Here is a 19,363-nt window from a genome sequence, read left to right on the forward strand (position 1 = left end):
AATCACCAAAACTCGAGTTGAAGGTCCTCCCGGAAACATTGAAATATGCCTTTTTAGGTGAAAATGAAACTTACCCGGTGGTGATCTCCTCCTCTCTCGTCGGCTCGCAAGAATCCCAACTCCTTGAAATTTTAAAGCGGCATACCAAAGCCATTGGTTGGTCTATCGCGGATATTAAGGGGATCGATGCTTCAATTTGTTCCCACCACATTGCCCTCGAGGACGACGTCAAACCTTCTCGCCAACCCCAACGCCGGTTGAATCCCATAATGAAAGATGTGGTGAAGGCGGAGGTTTTGAAACTCTTGGATGTGGGAATTATTTATCCTATTGCCAACAGTAAGTGGGTTAGCCCCATTCAAGTAGTTCCCAAGAAATCCGATGTCACGGTGGTACCCAACGCCAACAATGAATTGGTCCCTACTCGAGTCACTACCGGATGGCATGTGTGTATCGATTATCGGAAGCTTAACGCTAGCACTCGAAAGGACCATTTTCCTCTACCTTTCATTGATCAAATTTTGGAGCGAGTGGAGGGACATGCTTATTATTGCTTTCTAGACGGATATTCGGGGTACAACCAAATAGAAGTCGCCTTACCCGATCAAGAGAAAACGACGTTCACTTGTCCATTTGGGACGTTTGCTTATCGACGCATGCCATTCGGCTTGTGTAATGCGCCCGGAACCTTCTCACGGTGTATGATGGGCATATTCAGTGATATGATTGAGAAGATCGTTGAGGTGTTTATGGATGATTTCTCAGTGTTCGGCGACTCATTTGAATCTTGCTTGGAAAATTTGGAGAAGGTGTTGGCAAGGTGTGAGGCGAAAAATTTGGTGCTCAATTGGGAAAAATGCCATTTCATGGTGACTCATGGTATCGTGTTGGGTCATATTGTATCGTCGAAGGGTATCGAAGTCGACAAGGCCAAGATTGATCTTATTGCCACCCTCCCGACCCCTAAATGTGTCAAGGACATCCGCTCTTTCCTCGGGCATACCGGTTTCTATCGGCGTTTTATCAAAGATTTTAGTGCAATATCTCGGCCATTGTGCCATCTTCTCTCAAAGGATACCCCGTTTGAATGGACTCCGGTGTGTGAGGAAGCATTCAATAAGTTGAAATCAAGTCTCACTTCTCCTCCCATTGTACAAACACCGGATTGGAATTTGCCATTTGAACTCATGTGCGACGCTAGTGATTATGCGGTTGGGGCGGTTCTCGGGCAAAGAAAGGACAAAAATCCTTATGTTATCTATTATGCGAGCAAGACTCTAAACGAAGCTCAAATGAACTATTCCACCACCGAGAAAGAGTTACTTTCCGTCGTCTTTGCCTTAGACAAATTTCGGTCATATTTGGTGGGATCTCCCATTACTGTTTACACCGATCATGCCGCTTTGAAATACCTCTTCACGAAGCAAGATGCGAAAGCTCAATTAATCCGGTGGATCTTATTGCTCCAAGAATTCAACATCACGATCAAGGATAAGAAGGGAGTGGAGAATGTGGTGGCGGATCACTTATCCCGTCTTGAGTTTGAGGATTCTTCCTCGAGGATTCCAATTGTTGACTCATTTCCGGATGAACAACTTTTTGCCGTTTCAAGTTGCCCGTGGTACACTGACATCGTCAACTATCTTGTCACCGGGCGACTTCCGGACCATTGGACCCCACAAGACCGGAGGCTTTTTCTTAGTGAGTTGAAAAGATTCTTCTTTGATGATCCTTATCTTTTCAAATATTGTTCGGACCAAATTATCCGGCGGTGTGTGCCCGATGACGATCAACGGGGGATTCTCTCATTTTGCCATACCGAGGCTTGTGGTGGCCATTTCTCTCATAAAAAAGACCATCGCCAAAATTCTCCAATGTGGATTCTATTGGCCAAATCTTCACAAGGATGCTTATGCATTTTGCCGGGCTTGTGAGCAATGCCAAAAACTAGGTGCGGTGACTCGGAGGAACATGATGCCCCTCACCAATATCCTAGTCGTGGAAGTGTTTGATTGTTGGGGAATTGACTTTATGGGCCCATTTCCAAATTCTTACGGGTTCCTTTATATTCTCTTGGCGGTGGACTACGTGTCCAAATGGGTTGAAGCCGTGGCTACACGCACCAACGATCATGCAGTGGTGCTTGATTTTCTCAAGGAGCATATTTTGTCAAGGTTTGTATCACCCCGGGCCATTAGAAGCGATCAAGGCTCACACTTCTGCAATCGGCCTTTTGCGGCCCTCATGAAGAAGTATGGCATTACCCACAAGGTATCCACCGCCTATCATCCACAAACCAATGGCCAAGCCGAGCTCGCCAATCGTGAGGTAAAACACATTTTGGAAAAAACCGTTAATCCGAACCGGAAGGATTGGTCACTTCGTCTGACCGATGCCTTGTGGGCATACCGAACCGCATACAAGACCGTGCTAGGCGCTTCCCTATCGGCTTGTCTACGGTAAGGCGTGTCACCTCCCGGTTGAGTTGGAACATAAGGCATATTGGGCGATAAAATCTTTAAACTTTCGGTTGCCCGACGCCGGCGTTCATCGTAAACTCCAACTCAACGAACTCGAGGAAATCCAGCGGGATGCTTATGTTAATACCAACATTTATAAATCAAAAGTCAAAGAATTTCATGATAAGAATATCCAAAGAAAGAATTTTGATGTTGGGCAAAAAGTGTTATTGTACAATTCTAAACTCCATGTTTTTCTCGGAAAATTGCGATCTCGTTGGGAAGGGCCCTATGTTGTGCACCTGTAGCCGTGGATCAGAACCTTTGCATTTTGGAAAATTTGGTACTGCTACCCGTAGCCCAAAATTGGTGCTACCTGTAGCCGCTGGAAATGTTTAAAAAAAAACCACGATCTAGCCCACTATTTAAACTCAAAACCCTTATTTCTTTTTTTCTTTCTCACCCGATGGAACCCCAAATGATCTCTCTGCTCTCTCACATCCAAAAATCCTCCAAATCTCACCCCAAACCCCATCAATCTTCAAGCCCCAACTCCAAATCAACAAGTTCCAAACATTAATTGCAAGGATTCGAGTTGGGCTTTCTCAAATCAGTCCGAAATTCTCTCTCTCTCTCTCTCCCAACAAGGTAAACTAGAACCTCTCTCCATAAATTTCGAAACCCAAACCCCCACTGCTGGAATTTCGTGGTTTTGGATTGTGTTTCATTTTGTGTGATTTCTATAGTTGAGGCAGTCATGGGCAAGAAACGTGGGTATCACAAGAGTTACCGAGGGGATGGCAGCCGGCCAACGATTCTCAAACCAGCAACGGGTGAGGTTGAGGAACGGGCAGCGGAGCGAAAGAAGAAACAGAAATTAGATGAGGCCGAGAGTGCTAAGCGCGACTGGGTGAAATCAGTGAAGAAGAAGGGGGTAACTTGTGAGCGATGGGTTCGTAAAGCCGATTTCACTGGCGACCCATTCATTGAGGTAATTAAAGCTCAAGGCCTTCACTTTTTCTTTAAACCTATTGCTGGCTTTCGTGATGGTGTAGTTCAAAATTTTTACGCAAATATGGTGGTCAATTGGGAATCAAAGAGCATTACCTGTACTATTGGTTCAAAAACAATAGTCGTGAACCCTATTGCAATAGCCACTTATTTGGGCGAGTACCAACGCCCACCCTCCGAAGATGTCACATACCCAAGTCAGGCATGGTCTCACCCTCTTGATGAAATTAGGGATGCACTCACTGATCAACCCAACTCCTACAAAAATGATAAGTTTGTTTCCGGTAAATTGAGACGTGCATTTCGCTTAATTAACAAGCTTGTGCACTTCAACCTCAACCCTCACGGCTCGGAACCAACTCCCTCGCTTAATGATGGAACTCTGTTGTTTGTGTTTAGCCGGTCGGAGGAGAAAGTAGATTGGGCAGCTCGGATTTGGGACGTCATGGCTGATTTTAAGGAAAGGGGACCGTCAAATGCCAATATTCCGTTTCCGGCCATGATAACTAAGATGTGTGAGAAAGCTGGAGTGAAAGAAGAGAAAGGGGATAATCTGGGTCATCACGGGTGCTTTAAAGCCATTTCCAAGGTCACAGAAAGAAAAAGTTCCAAAATGTCCCGTCCTTCTTTGAAAGCTGGACCATCTCGACCCAAGGCAAAGAAGGGCGCTGAGCGAAAAGAGCAATGGAATGAAATAATAGTGAGCAACTATGAGGCTATTCGGGCAGCTCAAGTTCGGATTGAGGCAAACCTTTGGCGGAGAAAGAGGAAAGAGGGGAAAATCATGAGGTATCTCAAGTACTGTGCTGCAAAGCTTAGGGTGTTCACCAATGAGCCATATGTCCCCACTGCGGAGGATGAGCAGCCAACCACTTCGGAGGAAGATGCGGAGGTCGGTGGGTCGACTGAGCCTCTGAGGGATGATAGAAGGAAAGAGAAGGGGGTTCGAGTGGCCGGCCTCGGAAGAGGAGGATGAGGAGGAGAGTGAGAGTGAGTAGATGAGGGGGAGGTGGTAGTCGTAGTAATATATTAGGACTTAACTTAGTAGTTTATTTTTTTACTTTCCTTGTAGCTTTGCTGTTCATGTTTGGTTCAGCTAGCATGCGGCAATTTGACTCTGGTATTTTGCTCGGGATGGTGGTGGCCAAGGGTAGTTAAACCAAGCTTTATTATGGCAACCACCCTTTTTGTTCTCCTTTTTCTTGGAAACCACGGTCGTTATCTACTTTTAAAAGTCCTTAGTTGATCTGAACGTACGCTATTTTAACTCCGGTGAATGCATTTTGGATATTTTAATCTGTTGAGCATGTTTTCTTTCCTAGTTTGTTAGTTTGTAAATAATTAGCTCTCTTTCCATGTGGCGCCTTTGGATAGCTTGCGTAGCTTTTGAACTCTGGCTATCGCTTTACTCGCTAGCGCTCGTCTTGGGATGCTTTTTGTTTTCTCACGGTGTGAAAAGTAGAGGGTATCGTTGTGAGTTTTTGGAATTGAAACTTGATGCGGAGCATGTGCTTTTGTTTTTTTTAATCTGGCACAGGTTGTTCTTTTTAGTTCATGGCATGTATTGTACACGGATCGCACTTGATCGTTTATGACGGAATCTTTTTGGACTCTTGCCTCGTTTTGTTTTCAGCATAGCTATCGTATCTTGTCTTTGGGAAGATTGCATAGGATTAGTTTTTTACTTTTTGGTTAAGTTTGCTAGGGACTAGCAAAGTCCAAGTTGGGGGTGTGATAAGCCCTCTATAATGTAAATAATAGGGCTTATCTCTCTCATTTTTTGTCACACACACATGCTTAACTTACTTTATTAAGATGATATTGCACGGAGTTGGTGTTTTTGGCCCTTGCAGGTTTAAGGTGGAAATAAGGCGTGTTTTGATGCCATGGATCAATTCCAAGGGTATCCGTACACCCGAGGCCACTTGGCACTCCATCGCCGAGTCCCAAGAATGATGAACAGTAGCTTTGGAGGGTGTGCGGGACAACGGAAGCCCAAAGGGCATGGAAAGGCTAAAGAACCAAAGGAGAAAGAAATCTGTCCAGCTGCTACCCGTAGTCCCAAAATGGTACTACCCGTAGCCAGTGATCAGGAGCTGTGTCAAATTGCAAAACGAGACTACTACCCGTAGCCCAAAAATGGTACTACCCGTAGCCAGTGATCAGAAGCTGTGTCAAATTGCAAAACGAGACTACTACCCGTAGCCCAAAAATGGTACTACCCGTAGCACCTGGAAGTTTCTGCAGATTTTGTGCCTGACTTTTGGACATTTCAGGGGTAGTTTGGACTTTTGTATCCCGAATGTTTGGAGCCTTAAATAGTTTTTAACCTCATTTTGAGGGGGGATCGTTCATTTTTCAGCCCTAGAGCTTTCTCTCTCTACCTCCTCTCTTCTTTAACTCTCAATCCCTCCTTAAAGAGCATTGACTGTGGGGTTTTGAGGTAGGTGTGCTTCATTAAAGTTGTAAGAATTGCTCTCCTCTTCAAGGATCTTGTCTTTATTTCAAGTAATCTCAATGTTTCGTTTTCTCCTTTTCTTTACCCTTGCTCATTTCATATCTTCTTTCGATATGTGTGAGTAGTGTAGTAAGGCTAGATTGTGGGATGGTTAGCATTCCGTAACCATGGGTGTTGCTCACTTTTCTCTTGTAAAACTTCATTTTCTAGCTTAAGCATGTGTTAGGGTTGATTTTATGTATCGAAACGTAGAGGTGTTAATCTTCTTGATCAAATGTAGGCAAGGGTTAGGCTACTTGCCACATTTGATACTTGAAGCTATGTCCCTCTTTGTGTTTGTCTAAATGTCTCAAAAGAACCCTAGACTTGCTTAACATCCTTGCTTAAAAGAGAGGAATCAAGCTTACCTTTGTGTTATGGGTGTTGACTATCCCTAAGCCTAGCCTTTAGATTAATCTCCAATTAAAAAGCCGTAGATAGGTTAAGTAGCCACTTTACCTAAATCTCTCAGTTGGCCGTCTCAACGCCGAAGTTTGGTTGGCGGTACTAACGCTAAAATCTCTACGCAAGCTAATCTCCGAACCGAGTTATGGATGCGCTCCCTGTGGATTCGACCCCGGACTTCCGGGTTTTATTATGCTTTCAACCGACCTAACCCTACGCTTAGGGTATTCTTATTGCAACACACATTAAGGTCGCAAGCAACAAATACCCAACAAACAGCCCAAAAAACTTGCAAAAAACAACCCACTTAAATACCCAGAAACTGGACTGCCCTTTGCAATCCACACAAGAAATCTATGAACAGCCAGCCAAGTAAATTATGCATAAGTTACAGAACAGCCAGCAAACCAAGGTTTTAAACATGACATAAGTTACAAGCAAATTATGCATAAGTTGCAGAATTTACTTACAAGTAAGTTACAGCCATCTTTTTTTTCCTTTTCGTTTGAACAAAAGTTACAAGAGTTCCAACACATGTTTTATATTAGCTCATGCTCCATACATTTTTAACATAACAAAGTCAGAGGCCAAGCACAAAAATCATTTTTATTATTCTTACCAGTTTAGGGCCAATGCATTGGCCCTTGAAGCATCTCTTTTAAATTATAACCAGAATATTGAACGATATACATAAACGGATTTTCGTAACACAAGGATCCTAGTATTGTCTTCAAAACGATATTTACTTTGAACTGTCATACGGCCAATCGCTCTTCAATAGGTCCAGAGAGGAAGTTGTCAATGAGTTGTGGCCGTTGATGTAGACAAATTTTGAACGTGGCTCATAAAATGTTTTTTCCTAAGTGACTCATAGCAGAATAGATTATACCATTTTGATAACATATGCTTTTAGTAACGTAGAGTTTGATTTTCTATTTCTTGCTACAGAAATAGAAACACATAGGACTGCAAGGAATATAAGTGAAGGAAGGAGAACACCTAACGTTAGCGTAAAGCAATGGAAGTTATGCATACAAGCTGATAGGATTGCATACACTAGTATCGACGCATATACACGCAAACCCTATACATGCATAGATAGTGTCGCAGCTATATACAAAGTACAGCAAGAGGGGGGCAAGAGAGATTACCAAGAAGGTCAAAACTCAAATTCATCCTTTTTCGCATAACTTCATAAACACATGAATATATAGAGAAACCTGGCAACTTAATTATCAATGTTCATATAGGGCAACAACCATATATCCGCTTTTAATACTAATGGCATCTCTATGCACAAAAATAACACCATTTTCCTCACTTCAATTTCCATCTTGAAGAACCTTCGCACAAAATACAAGTTAGAATCAAAGCATCCCCACGCTTAGTGAAATACTTTCTAAAACTTGAGTCCAAGTTTTAAAATAAAAAAATAAAAAATAAAAAAACTCATAAATCCCTCTACAATTCTTTACCCGAACTCATATCAAAATTAATTTTACTCAATTTTTGTTTATCCAACTCAAGTGAGACTCCTTCCTTTGCTCAAAATTTTTCAAGGCCAATTTGGGGTTTCCAAATTAACCACCCTGCCTTTATTGCATTTACGGAAGTGCTTCAGCTTGGAGTACTAATTGGAAGGCATAATATCCAATGAAGCTTTTGGTCAGATTCAACAGATAGAAAAGGCTAGAGAAAAAGCAATTTTGAAAAACCATCATTCATCGTAGCTTCACAAACCCTAGTAACCTACTAAAATAAGTCCCTTCTTTCCGGAGCAAAAAAGTTGAAACCAAATAAACCCTAATGAGCCGTTAGAACCCTAGAAACCAACTAAAATGAAGAGACGGCACAAACAAGAGTATAAAATGGGAGAAACAAAACAAAAAAGCAGAAGAGAGGCCATAATATCGTCTTCCTCATCTTCGTTGCCGTGACGGCGTCACTGACTCTCCGTCGACTGGTTCTCTGAACAAGTACGAAGACCAATAAACAGCAGCACATTGAAATCACTCCAAAAAAATTTTAAAAAATACGAACCATTACAATCACTCGTCTTCGTCGACATTGATGGTGTCACTGTCGACTGGTTCTCTCTCGTCCTCTTCAGCATCGAGTTCGTCTGCACAAAACGAGCGAAGAGAAGAAAAAAAAAAGGTGAGCGCAACAGATTTCGTAACGAATGTTTCCGAAATCCACATTATCGTGGAGAGAAGAGAAATCGTCGTCTGACATTCGGTTGTTTCCGGCCATTCTCTGGACAGAAAATTAAGGCACGAAGAACCTTAGGATTTGTGAGCAGGTGGGATTCGAGCGAAAACTGATGATTCTGAACGAGAAGAATCTGTAATGTCACGATTTGGGGGGTGGGGGGTGGCCGGGGCGGGGCGGGGTGGGGTTGGGGGGGTTATCGCTCGTGTAATCAAGCGCGAATCAAATGGGTTCCGGGAGAAGGAACTTGAACTACAGGACCCTTACTAAAAGAAAGACAAATTATTATTATAGCAATATTGTGCCGCCTCCGATAACGTCTGCGCTCCCTGCAATCGGTCAGCCGGCAGGGGTGGCAGTTATGGTACCCCTTATTTTTGAACGTAGAGAGAGAGGGAGGGAGGTTTATGAAAGGGATTGAGGATCGGTTCTGTGAGAGAGCACGAGAGAGAGACGTTATGGTTTAGAGAGAGAGAGAGGAGCGTGTAAATTTGGAAAGAGAGAGACGTTTGTATTGCCGGTTCAGAGGGAAGAGAGAGAGAGAGAGAGAGAGGAGCGTGTAATCGGTTAGACTTGAGAGAGAGAGAGAGACGTTTGGATTCAAAAAGTGATGCCCAGGCGTCGGTTTGGAAAAAATAGACATCCCAGGTGTACCCTCCCTCACCTAATTCCTCCCTCACCCTCCCCTCTCTCTCCTCTCTACCCGATTCCTACAGTCCATAAGCACTGTCTTTCCTCCTAGCGCAATTTTGTTGATCATCTTTTACGGTCCGTAACCACCGCTTTTTCTCTGAGTATAATTTTGTTCATTCTCTTTAAAAGAGAGTAAACATTATCTTTATCTTTTATTGATTGAAATAGTGATTGAAACAAGACTAAGTTCAGATGTATTAATTAAGGATTGAAAAATTCGCAATTGGATGTGTCCCAATTATTGGGTGGGGGAATTTCATGTAACGGGCCCACTACATTGTGAGAGCAAAGGGATATACATCCGTTTCATGAAATGAAATTAATACTCACACCCCAATTGGACCCATAACGCGGTAGTCTGAGTATCGCGTGAAGAGTATATTGAATCCAATAGAATCTAGAATGTTACAAATTAAAGAATATTATTGTCACTCACACCCAATCTGCTTTTGTGTAATCTCATGAATGGACTATTACTACTCAATATATTTTCACCATAGGTGCTTTGATGGTTTTAGTTTCTACTTCTAGTTTGATTCTTTTTAAAGATGCGTAAAGGTATTGTAGAGATGATTTTACGCCACAAATTTTCTTTTTCTTTTTTGCCTTTATTGTATACATCGGCAGGTTACCGGAGAATTAATAAGTTAACCAAAGGATTGTGTTCTGTTTCTATGACACACAGAAGTAATATTTAGTAACTTAATTTACGGTTTTACATAGAAGGATTTTCCTTTTTGCTAATTTTGGTTGGTGGCAGGAAAATAAGATATCCCAAGTCCAACTCATAGGAAAAATGAGGCAACTAGCTGGAGAGAATTTGGTATCTGCTCTTAAATCAAGTTGATCAATAGATACAAGGTATGACGTCCATACGCCATTTTCTTTTTCCATGGCGATGTATAGGATTTCCCTTCAATACAGAAGAAGAGATCGGGTTTCCTCCATCCTGAAACAAGATCAACAGTTCAAAGTTTGAACTTCAAACTACTTTTCCATTCTCAAAAAAAAATAAAAATAAAAATGATAATAATAATAATTAATTGAATTAGATAAATGATTCAAATAATTGAGGTTCAATGTGAGCTCAGTGATCAAATTAATTGAACGATATTTTAAAGCAGTACGTACCAACCAAGCTTGAAGGAATGTACCCCTGCAAGTGAGCAGTGGGTTTGGTTTTCCATCAGTGGTGGAGCTATGTTGGGGCCCGGGGTGGCCCCGGCCCCCTCGGACCCTTTCCGAGTTTTAAAATTTTTATTTTGTATATACCTAATTTTAAGTATTATTGATAATTATTCGTATATAGCTATTTATAATCTTAATAATTTTGGTTTAATTAGATAAAAAAATCGGTTATTTTACATTCTTATTTCTCAATTTTTTTCATAAATAAAAAATAATCAGTGACTGTTGAAGTTGCCTAAAGAAAAAAAATTAATTGGTAATTTTTTAACTGCATTAAACTAGAATTATTTCAATACACAAATATAATATATTAAAAAACAAAAAAAATTATGATATAATAAACATACGTTCCAATAAAAAAATATGTCTATTAATTCTGATCCCCTCGAGTTATAATCGTGACTCCGCCACTGTTTTCCATGATTAGTTAAAATGCACGAAAATTAACCTGAACACTTGAATTATCAAAACAAAAGCTCCAAAACGAACATGATTATGCAATCTGGAGTTGATATCTACGCACTAAATGTAAGAATCCATGACTTTTAACATTTGAAAGCCCACATAATACTATTAATTTCAGATTTGACCAGGTGAGTGATCGAGTAATTGAAGAGCATGAGGCATATATATCACCAATATTTACTTCTTACCATGCGGGTGAGTAATTTTCAAGAGTATTAAAGGAAGCATTTTGTCGACCCAGCATTTCTACCATTTTTGGAAGTGAGCTGGGCTTGAGCGTCAGGAGATCAGAAAAATAAATTTCCCGTTTTTGTTTAATTTTTTTTCGCAGAACGTATAAGCTAGCTATCTACAATAATTCTTGGATCCAACAAGGTTATATTCAAATGGATTCAGGTACATAAATTACGTTTGTGAAGTTATTGTCCAAAGTTTCGAGAAAAATCACAATACATAATTGGAAGTATCATCACAACTATATGTCCATACGAGTCTACTCCTTGACTTTATGAATTGGGTCATTAGCTTGTAGATGGTGGGATTAGTCCTCCAAAATCAGTCGAGATACGTGTAAACTGGTCTAGACACCTGAACACGAATTATTAACAATTCTAAGTCTTGGACGTATGTTGTAGTTGAATTATCTAACATAGCTAGAGATTTATGATAAACAGACATATCATTTGGTCTGCTTACATGAACTCCGGCCCACATCTTTCCAAATTACGACACAGGTTTCTAGAGTCTTCCAATCTCAATTTGTGTGGATTGTTGAAACTTGACTCAATTCTTCTTCAACGTACATTCAATATTACGTATTTCATAGTATGTATCTGTTTATATCCTTCATATGTTTGGACTTTTGGTTGTTTTTTAAGGTTCCCGAAGAACTCAGACACCCGAGTTGATGTCGTTGTTTCCCACTTCACCATACATAGAATTTCCTGTTCTGATATTCAGGCTATCGCATATCTTACCTCGTCCAAGCGTGAATTTGATTGTGAAGTATTACAAGGAGTTCAAAGTAAGTTCATCATATATTAATTTCATTCCTCAATTGCCCTTATTGTTGGAACGCTAGGGCTTAGACCCGATCGATATTAGATCATATTCATGGGACACTTGATGCGATTGTCATAACATTACTACCATCAAGCACGTGCCATTCACGTGCTCACATATTGCATATTATTTCATTTCGTTACATTTATCACTATTTGCATGATTCATAAGGTGAATTAACCAACAGAGGCCGTCCAAGCTCTGTTGGCCAGAACTCTTTCATCTCACTAGGAGGTCAAGAGTTTGAATCTCTTCACATGAGTGTGGGTATTCTTTTCTTAGAAGTTTCTTTCTTTCTTTGCTTTTATCCTATAATTGATTTATTTCTTGTATTGATTTAGTTATTGGGCTTTGTTATCTCGTGACCCCTTTCAAATGGTGAAGTGTCCCGAATTTGTAATATGTACGCTTCATATAATATGTATGTAAGGGAACTCATTACATACCAATAGTACTGGAACTCGTTACATTTTTTTTTAAATGCATGCTTGCTAACAGGAAAATAAGATTACGCCACTGCAACTCAAAAACAACGTGAGGCAATTAGCTGGAGACAAGTTGTTAACTGATATAATCGAGGACTATAATACGAAGGTACGACGTCTGTATTCACTTTGTTAATTTGGGTGGGTTTGGAATAAAAAGTCGAGTGACTTTATTCTTTTGTCTCTATTTAATTGTTTTCTTTGCATTTGTTTGTTTGGCGTCAAACTTGTGTGACTTCTTGATTTGTCGCAACGAAAAGAATTGAAAAAGTAAAAAATTATGATCGAAACTCATAATTTTAAAAAAAAAAAACAAAAATAAGTTAGTTAGAAAGACTTCTTAAACAACGAACCATGCATCCGGGAGCTGGCAAACAGTGGTCCACTCCCATGGAACGAGATCTGTTTGCCAACAGCAACCGGTTTAGAGTGATTTCAAACCAGAGGAGCACACAAGGACAAACGGATAGGATTACACATGGATGCGGCAAACAATGGCTTCAGGTAGATTTGTCAATGGACTGGATCCGATCCGAAAAATTTGATCCGAATTCGATAACGTCGATCCTATAATTCGGTAATCCAAATACGGATCAGATTGAATTCGGATCGAATCCGTTATCAATCCGATCCAAACTTTAATTTTTTTTTTTAAATTGTATTTTTTTATTTTGAAAAAAAATTGTTTAAGAAGTTGTATTTTTTATTTTAACTTTTTAAAATTTGTTTTGGAAAATAATTTTTTTTGAAAAAAAATTGTATTTTTTTGGTAAAATTTTTGAAGTAAAAAAAGTTTTCGGATCGGATTCGGATTCAAGTCTTGTCGGATTTGAATCGAATCCAGTCCATTGATTGGCCTAGCTTCAAGCATAAAAACATCATAAACATTGATTTATATCTCGTAAAGTGGAAAATAATTAGGTACTTAAAAAATAAAAATCTTAGTGGAACGGAATCTTATAATGGTGAAGGAAAATAATACTTTTCGATAATAGCGAAACAATTGCGATAAACAAAATTGCGGGCTCTCATGTTTTCCTAAGAAGATGCTTTGGACGTTTACTCCATGCGAGCTTGTTCAAGTTTAAATGGTTCATTAATCTCATAGAACTATATATTGACTACGCATATATACGAATTCGGGGGTGTTTCCGTTAAGTGAAAATTTTAAGATTTATATTTGTGGTTGAGAAGTTGTTAGGTGTTTCCGATAATGAATAAGTTGTTGAGAAATGCTAAGTTATTTCCGGTAGTGAAAAAGTTTTTGCTTGATATGTGAGTGAAAAAGATGTTGAGTTGATTAAAAAAAAATTGTCAGTGAAAACCAGTTGGTAAAATGCATTAAATTTTTAGTGTTTTTTGTTAGTGAAAACAAGATGTAAAATGCGTTAAGTGTTTAGTATTTTTTGTTAGTGGAAAATGGGCGAAACTTGCGGTACCAATTTGTTCTACAAAAAATAGCCGAATTTTGTCCCGGTCACAAGCCACCATGGTTCCGTGCATTCAGATTAATTCTTGTGTCGTTCTACAGAAACTCGAGGCAGATATGTCCAGCTTCAGGTCCCGGTCACAAGCCACCATGGTTCCGTGCATTCAGATTAATTCTTGTGTTGTACTACTGAAACTCGAGGCAAATATGTCCAGCTTCAGGATCGGAGAACGCAATTGGGACGACAATTTTACGGCTTCTCAACCGAATTGTCGATCCATTGATAAGCTGTGAATGTTTTCGATCGACTTCGTTATCTGTGCTACGTTTATGTTGAATAAATAAATATTGGTTTCCATTACATACGATTGAGAGTGAGAAATTTTACTTATTCACTTTGTTATTTTTCATTTCAGTATATATGCTTTGGTTGAATTAGTGGCTCCAATTAATTTGACCCTTTCTCAGGAAGAAAAAGTCTGCAATACACACTAGGTCTGCACAAAAAATTCGGTGAACTGTGAAACCGGTCTGGACCTAACCGATCCGTATCTTTTGAATTTTGTCCATGGATTAATGGTCCGGACACGGATTCAAAAATTAAAGAACCGTGAGATACGGATTAGGATTAGATTTTCATTTAAAAATCGTGGATTATCCGAACCGGACCGTGAGATATTTAAAAAAATAAAATTGTATATATATGCAACATATAGTAAATAATTACTAATTTTACACCTATTTTTTAAAATTATTTGTAACTATTGGACAATATGGTATATCAATATAAACTATTTGTTTTGTCATTCGTAAAATGCGAAGACAATAACTTATATAGGTTATTATTATAAGTAATTATGGACGTATTGTCAAATAGGTTATACGTACTGTAAATACAAGTTATTGTTTTCATAGGTTATACATCCTGTAAATACAAATTATTGAAAATAACCTATAATCAGTTAAAATATTATACACACTATCCTACAAACTTATATATGCACTAGTGTTTGCCCGTGCCTACGGCACTACCCACACCGGCCCGTGCCTACGGCACTACTCACCCCAATTGGAATTGAAATACCCTTTGAATCTTGATAGTAGCTCAAAACATTATTTCAATTTTTAGGTAGCTACAAATTGCTGGAATTAACCTCTCTTTTTTTGAACGGCGAAGATTTTTTTATTTATTGACATGAAATAAGTGAATACGCAAATAGTGTAGTGAAGAAATTAGCAACTCACAAAATTATGCAGAACGTCATTCAAAAAGGAAAAAAAAAACCCACAAAGTCACTACAGCTCTACAAAACAGAAGAGAGTATTTAACAAACACATGGTAGGCAATAAAAAATACCTCTCCAGATTTTGGAAGAAGTGTATACAAAATAGAAGAGAGCATTTTAACAAACACATGGTGGGCAACAAAAAATACCTCTCCCAATTTGATTTCTCTTGAGGGGTTTGGCTGTCGAGGAGGAGTGGACGGTCCCAGTGCTCGACAGTCCAAGGGCGGAACCCCTTCCTCGAAGACAATCAACCCGTAAGGAAGGAAATGTCTCGTAGAAAGGAAGTAAGGAGAATTGCTTTTCCCCCCTTCTTTTGTGTCACAGAGAGAGAGAGAGAGAGAGAGAGAGAGAGAGAGAGAGCTGTGAAATTTGAATTCCGATTCTTTTTTCCTCTAAGACAACAAATGTCATTTATGTAAATGATGAGCAAATGTGGATACTTTTATAAAATGTGAAAAAATGCATCTCAACCCTTGGATTAAACAAATCTAAGCTGTTGCAACAATTTGTCCCCACACTCTTCTGTTTTATAATAGAGATGCGTATATACCTTGAGTTTTTTTTTTAATTTTATTTTTGGAGTATAGAATTATGTATTTACATCTGATGAAGTACTTGGTTGATGCAATCCGTAGACAAAATCAGGACTGAACTGGATTGGAACCGAATCGTGAGACTTTTGAGACACACATGGATTTGATTTTCAAAAAATCGTGACTCGCGGATTAGGTTGGAATCATAGAAATCCGATCCGATCTGCGCGCAACCCTATCCCCTTTAAAGTTTGTACCATATACACCTACTAGTGCTTGCCTGTGCCTACGGCACTACGCATCCCGGTTGAAATTGCCCGTGCCTACGGCACTTACTAGCTAGTGGCTCAAATACTAAATCGATTCATTAGTGTATAATCTGTAATCCTCTTTTTAGTGGCATGAAAAAAAATTACCCGTGTTTACAGCACTCTTCCAACTATACATTTAAGCTAGCTACAAAGAACTATCAATTTGCTCATAGAGTTCGTACCAATTTCTTTTACTCCTCTAGAAAAGATTAAAGAAGTATGCCGAGTTGGGCTTAATGAAGCAAATAAATACATCCAGCAATTTTGTAACTTGAGGGCAATTTCCAATTTTTACTAAAAGTGCTAAACATGGATCTCTTCACATATATCAACTACTTTGAGCATTGTTAACACATTTAGCACTTTTAGGGGACGGGGGGGAGCTCCCCCTTTGTCGTGATCCAAAATTTAATACCGAAACTGATTATTGATCCAAGGCTAATACATTCGGAGGATTTTTAACTAAACAGAATATATAAAATTGCCACCAAAGTTGTTTCTTTTTCTCTTCAAATTCAACAATTCTACATATTATATGCATAAGAGATAATCCATATGGGAGCCTCTGAGATGTCGTCGGCTAATGGCGTTAATTGGGTTTCTAGAGAGACGAGAAGGGGAAAGTGAGAGACTGAGAGAGAATGAGTATAGTAAGCCACGTGGGTAAGTGGGTTTCAAATTTTGAAAGTAGACCTTTTTTTCTTTCAAATTATAAGCCCACGATTGCACATTATTTACGAAACATGCCATCCAGAACTTAATTTGTGAAAATGAAGAGGGAGAAATCTGGGCCGTTAGATTTATTTGTATGAGTAGATAAAATTTGTGTTTGAGATTAATCTGAATTATTGAGAGAGAATATTTTGTTAGGAATATTCCTAAAGACCCTCCTGTTTTATAAGATAGATAGATTGGATGATTTATTCAATATGTTTTGTTGTGTTTCGTAACTTTTGTTTTAAAACTCGTAACATGTCAGCAATATGATTCGTAATATTTTATAATTAATCAAAAAAATAATTGAAAACAAATAACAAGAGAGGCAAATCATGTAACTTTTTATGAACGGGTCGTTATCCTTAGTCTTGCATGGTCAAGAAGTTAATAAATATGTAAGAAAACTTTTTAAAAAAAATAATAATAATAATTTGGTCAAAAGTTAGTAAGCCTAGGCTTATACAATTTTCATTTAGGAAATAGATAGATTAATAACCATAATAAATACAAAAAAATAGACCATAATATTAGAATAAGTATCATGGCCCTAAAAGGAGTCCTACAGTCTTATGCAACATGTTCGAGTATCAAAAAGTTGGATCCGGAGGGTCGCGGGAATATTTAAAATAAGGATATTAATGAAAGTTGCCGAAAGTAAAATAAATAGATAATAAATAATCTAATAAATAAAATATATTGAGATTAACAAAATTTCATCTTAGGAAATATAAAGAGTCAAAAAAAATTAATCGGACTTTGGTAACATGATTTATAAGGTCGTAATGTAATTTTGATTGGAAACACTTTAAAAATAATAATAAATACTAAAATTTAATAAAAAAAATATGAAATTAGCAAGATATCGTCTTTGAGATGCGAGAAGTCTAGGAAAAATAGTTTGGGTGTTAAAAATCAGGTTCGGAAGGTCGCAATGTTATTTTGATTGAAAACTTTGAAAGATAAATAATAAATAATTTAATAATTAGATAATTAAATAAAAATAATAATGATATAAACAAGGTACGATCTATGAGGTGCGACGAGTCTAGGAAAAATGGTTTGGGTGTCAAAAATTGAGTTCGGAAGGTCGCAAAATCATTTAGAACCAAAACAGTCCAACCCGCAAGGTTGGACCAATCAACATAGCGGCAAGGCAGCTAGCCATGAACTCTGAGCTGGTTCTTGCGGCCCAAAGTTTGCGGCCCAAAGGTCGGTTCCAGATTTGGTTTTCTTGTCGTTTCGCTTCGGTTTCGATGCATGGGTCCATTTGACGCATAGGGTTAAGCTCAAAAAACACTTAATTATACATAGAGAAGAGTTTGAAAGGATTATAATACCTCAATTGGATCGAATTGATTCAAAATCGAAACTTTGGAATTTGGAGAAGATGACCACGGTTTTTATGTTTTTTATTTTATCGAGGGACCTTGGAATTGAATTGAGGGCTGTTTGGTGATGCTAGGAGTTGTAGAAGGTATTTGGAATGGTCGAATTGGTTTTCGGTGGGACGAAACTACGAAACCCACTTTTCTCTCTCTTTCTTTCTCTCTAAAAATCTATGGATTGGAGCTTCATTTTCTTCTGTTTTTCTCTCTATTCTGACTCAGAGGAGGGTGGTGGTTGCAAGGGTGTGCTCGTGGGTCGAAGTGGTGGGGTATTTATAGGTAAATTTTGAAAATGTGATAAGATTGAATTTGTAAAGGTTTGATCTCTTGAGCATTGAGTTGGACGAGATTGAAACGAATTTAGGTTCAGGGAGGACGTATTAAGGGAATAAGAAAGTTCTAGGTTCGGATTATACTTAGTGAAAAAGAAATTTTCGATTTTGGACAATGGGGATGAATGTGACTTTTCTTGGGGAAAAAGGAAATGGAGGAAGTAATTGTAGGAGAGAGAGAGAGAGAGCGCTGAGGGAGAGGAAGAGACAGCAGGAGATTGAGGTAAGGGAGGAGAGGGAGTGTGCATGCATGCATGTGTAGGAAAAAAAAATTGTATTAAAGAAATAATTTTAATATCCTTATTAAAAAAAATGGGTAAAAAATCCGGATGTTTACAGCAATGCCCCTGGAAATCGAAGCAGTGATCCACCACATTAAAGAATTGGCTAGGACAAGGGAATGGTATTTTGTACGGTGCAAGAGGGTTCAGAACAAAGCAGCAGATTGGATAGCATCTAAATGTCTTTATAGAAAAGTTTTATTTCATTCGGCTTGTATTCCCCTGGGGCTAAATTTCATATTGTGTACAGACGTTTCTTGAGTTTAAGGTCCCGTTTGATAAGAGGTTTGAGAGTTGGGATTAGAGTATTAATCCTACGGGCGTATTAATACTCTGTTTGGTAACAAAAAATGGTCCGGACTATTAGTCCATAGGGATGTCCAAGCTGGCCAATAGGGGTATTAGGAATACCCCCGAGACTTGATATTCATAATCCAATCTCAACCCCTTCTCATTACCAATTCTTTGTCATTATCAATTTCTTCTATCAATTCAATTTCATCATCTAATCTCATCTCAAACGAACTTACTCATTAACAATCCATTCTCATTATAAATCTCATCTCGTTGCGAATCTCATCCATCTATTACTGTTATCAAACGAGGCTTA

General features: G+C 38.7%; 1 protein-coding gene across 1 annotated transcript; it reads left to right on the forward strand.

Annotated features, from left to right (window-relative positions):
* The first annotated feature begins 11,187 nt into the window (after nt 1–11,187).
* Nucleotides 11,188–14,268, forward strand: LOC131311196 (uncharacterized). Its single transcript, XM_058338541.1, has 4 exons — nt 11,188–11,325; nt 11,808–11,953; nt 12,490–12,585; nt 14,008–14,268. The coding sequence occupies exons 1-4, from the start codon at nt 11,316–11,318 to the stop codon at nt 14,197–14,199; spliced, it is 444 nt and encodes a 147-aa protein (XP_058194524.1). The 5' UTR covers nt 11,188–11,315; the 3' UTR covers nt 14,200–14,268.
* Nucleotides 14,269–19,363: the final 5,095 nt, after the last annotated feature.

Source organism: Rhododendron vialii, chromosome 12a (genome assembly GCF_030253575.1).
Source record: "Rhododendron vialii isolate Sample 1 chromosome 12a, ASM3025357v1".
In the NCBI taxonomy this organism is placed as follows: Eukaryota; Viridiplantae; Streptophyta; class Magnoliopsida; order Ericales; family Ericaceae; genus Rhododendron; species Rhododendron vialii.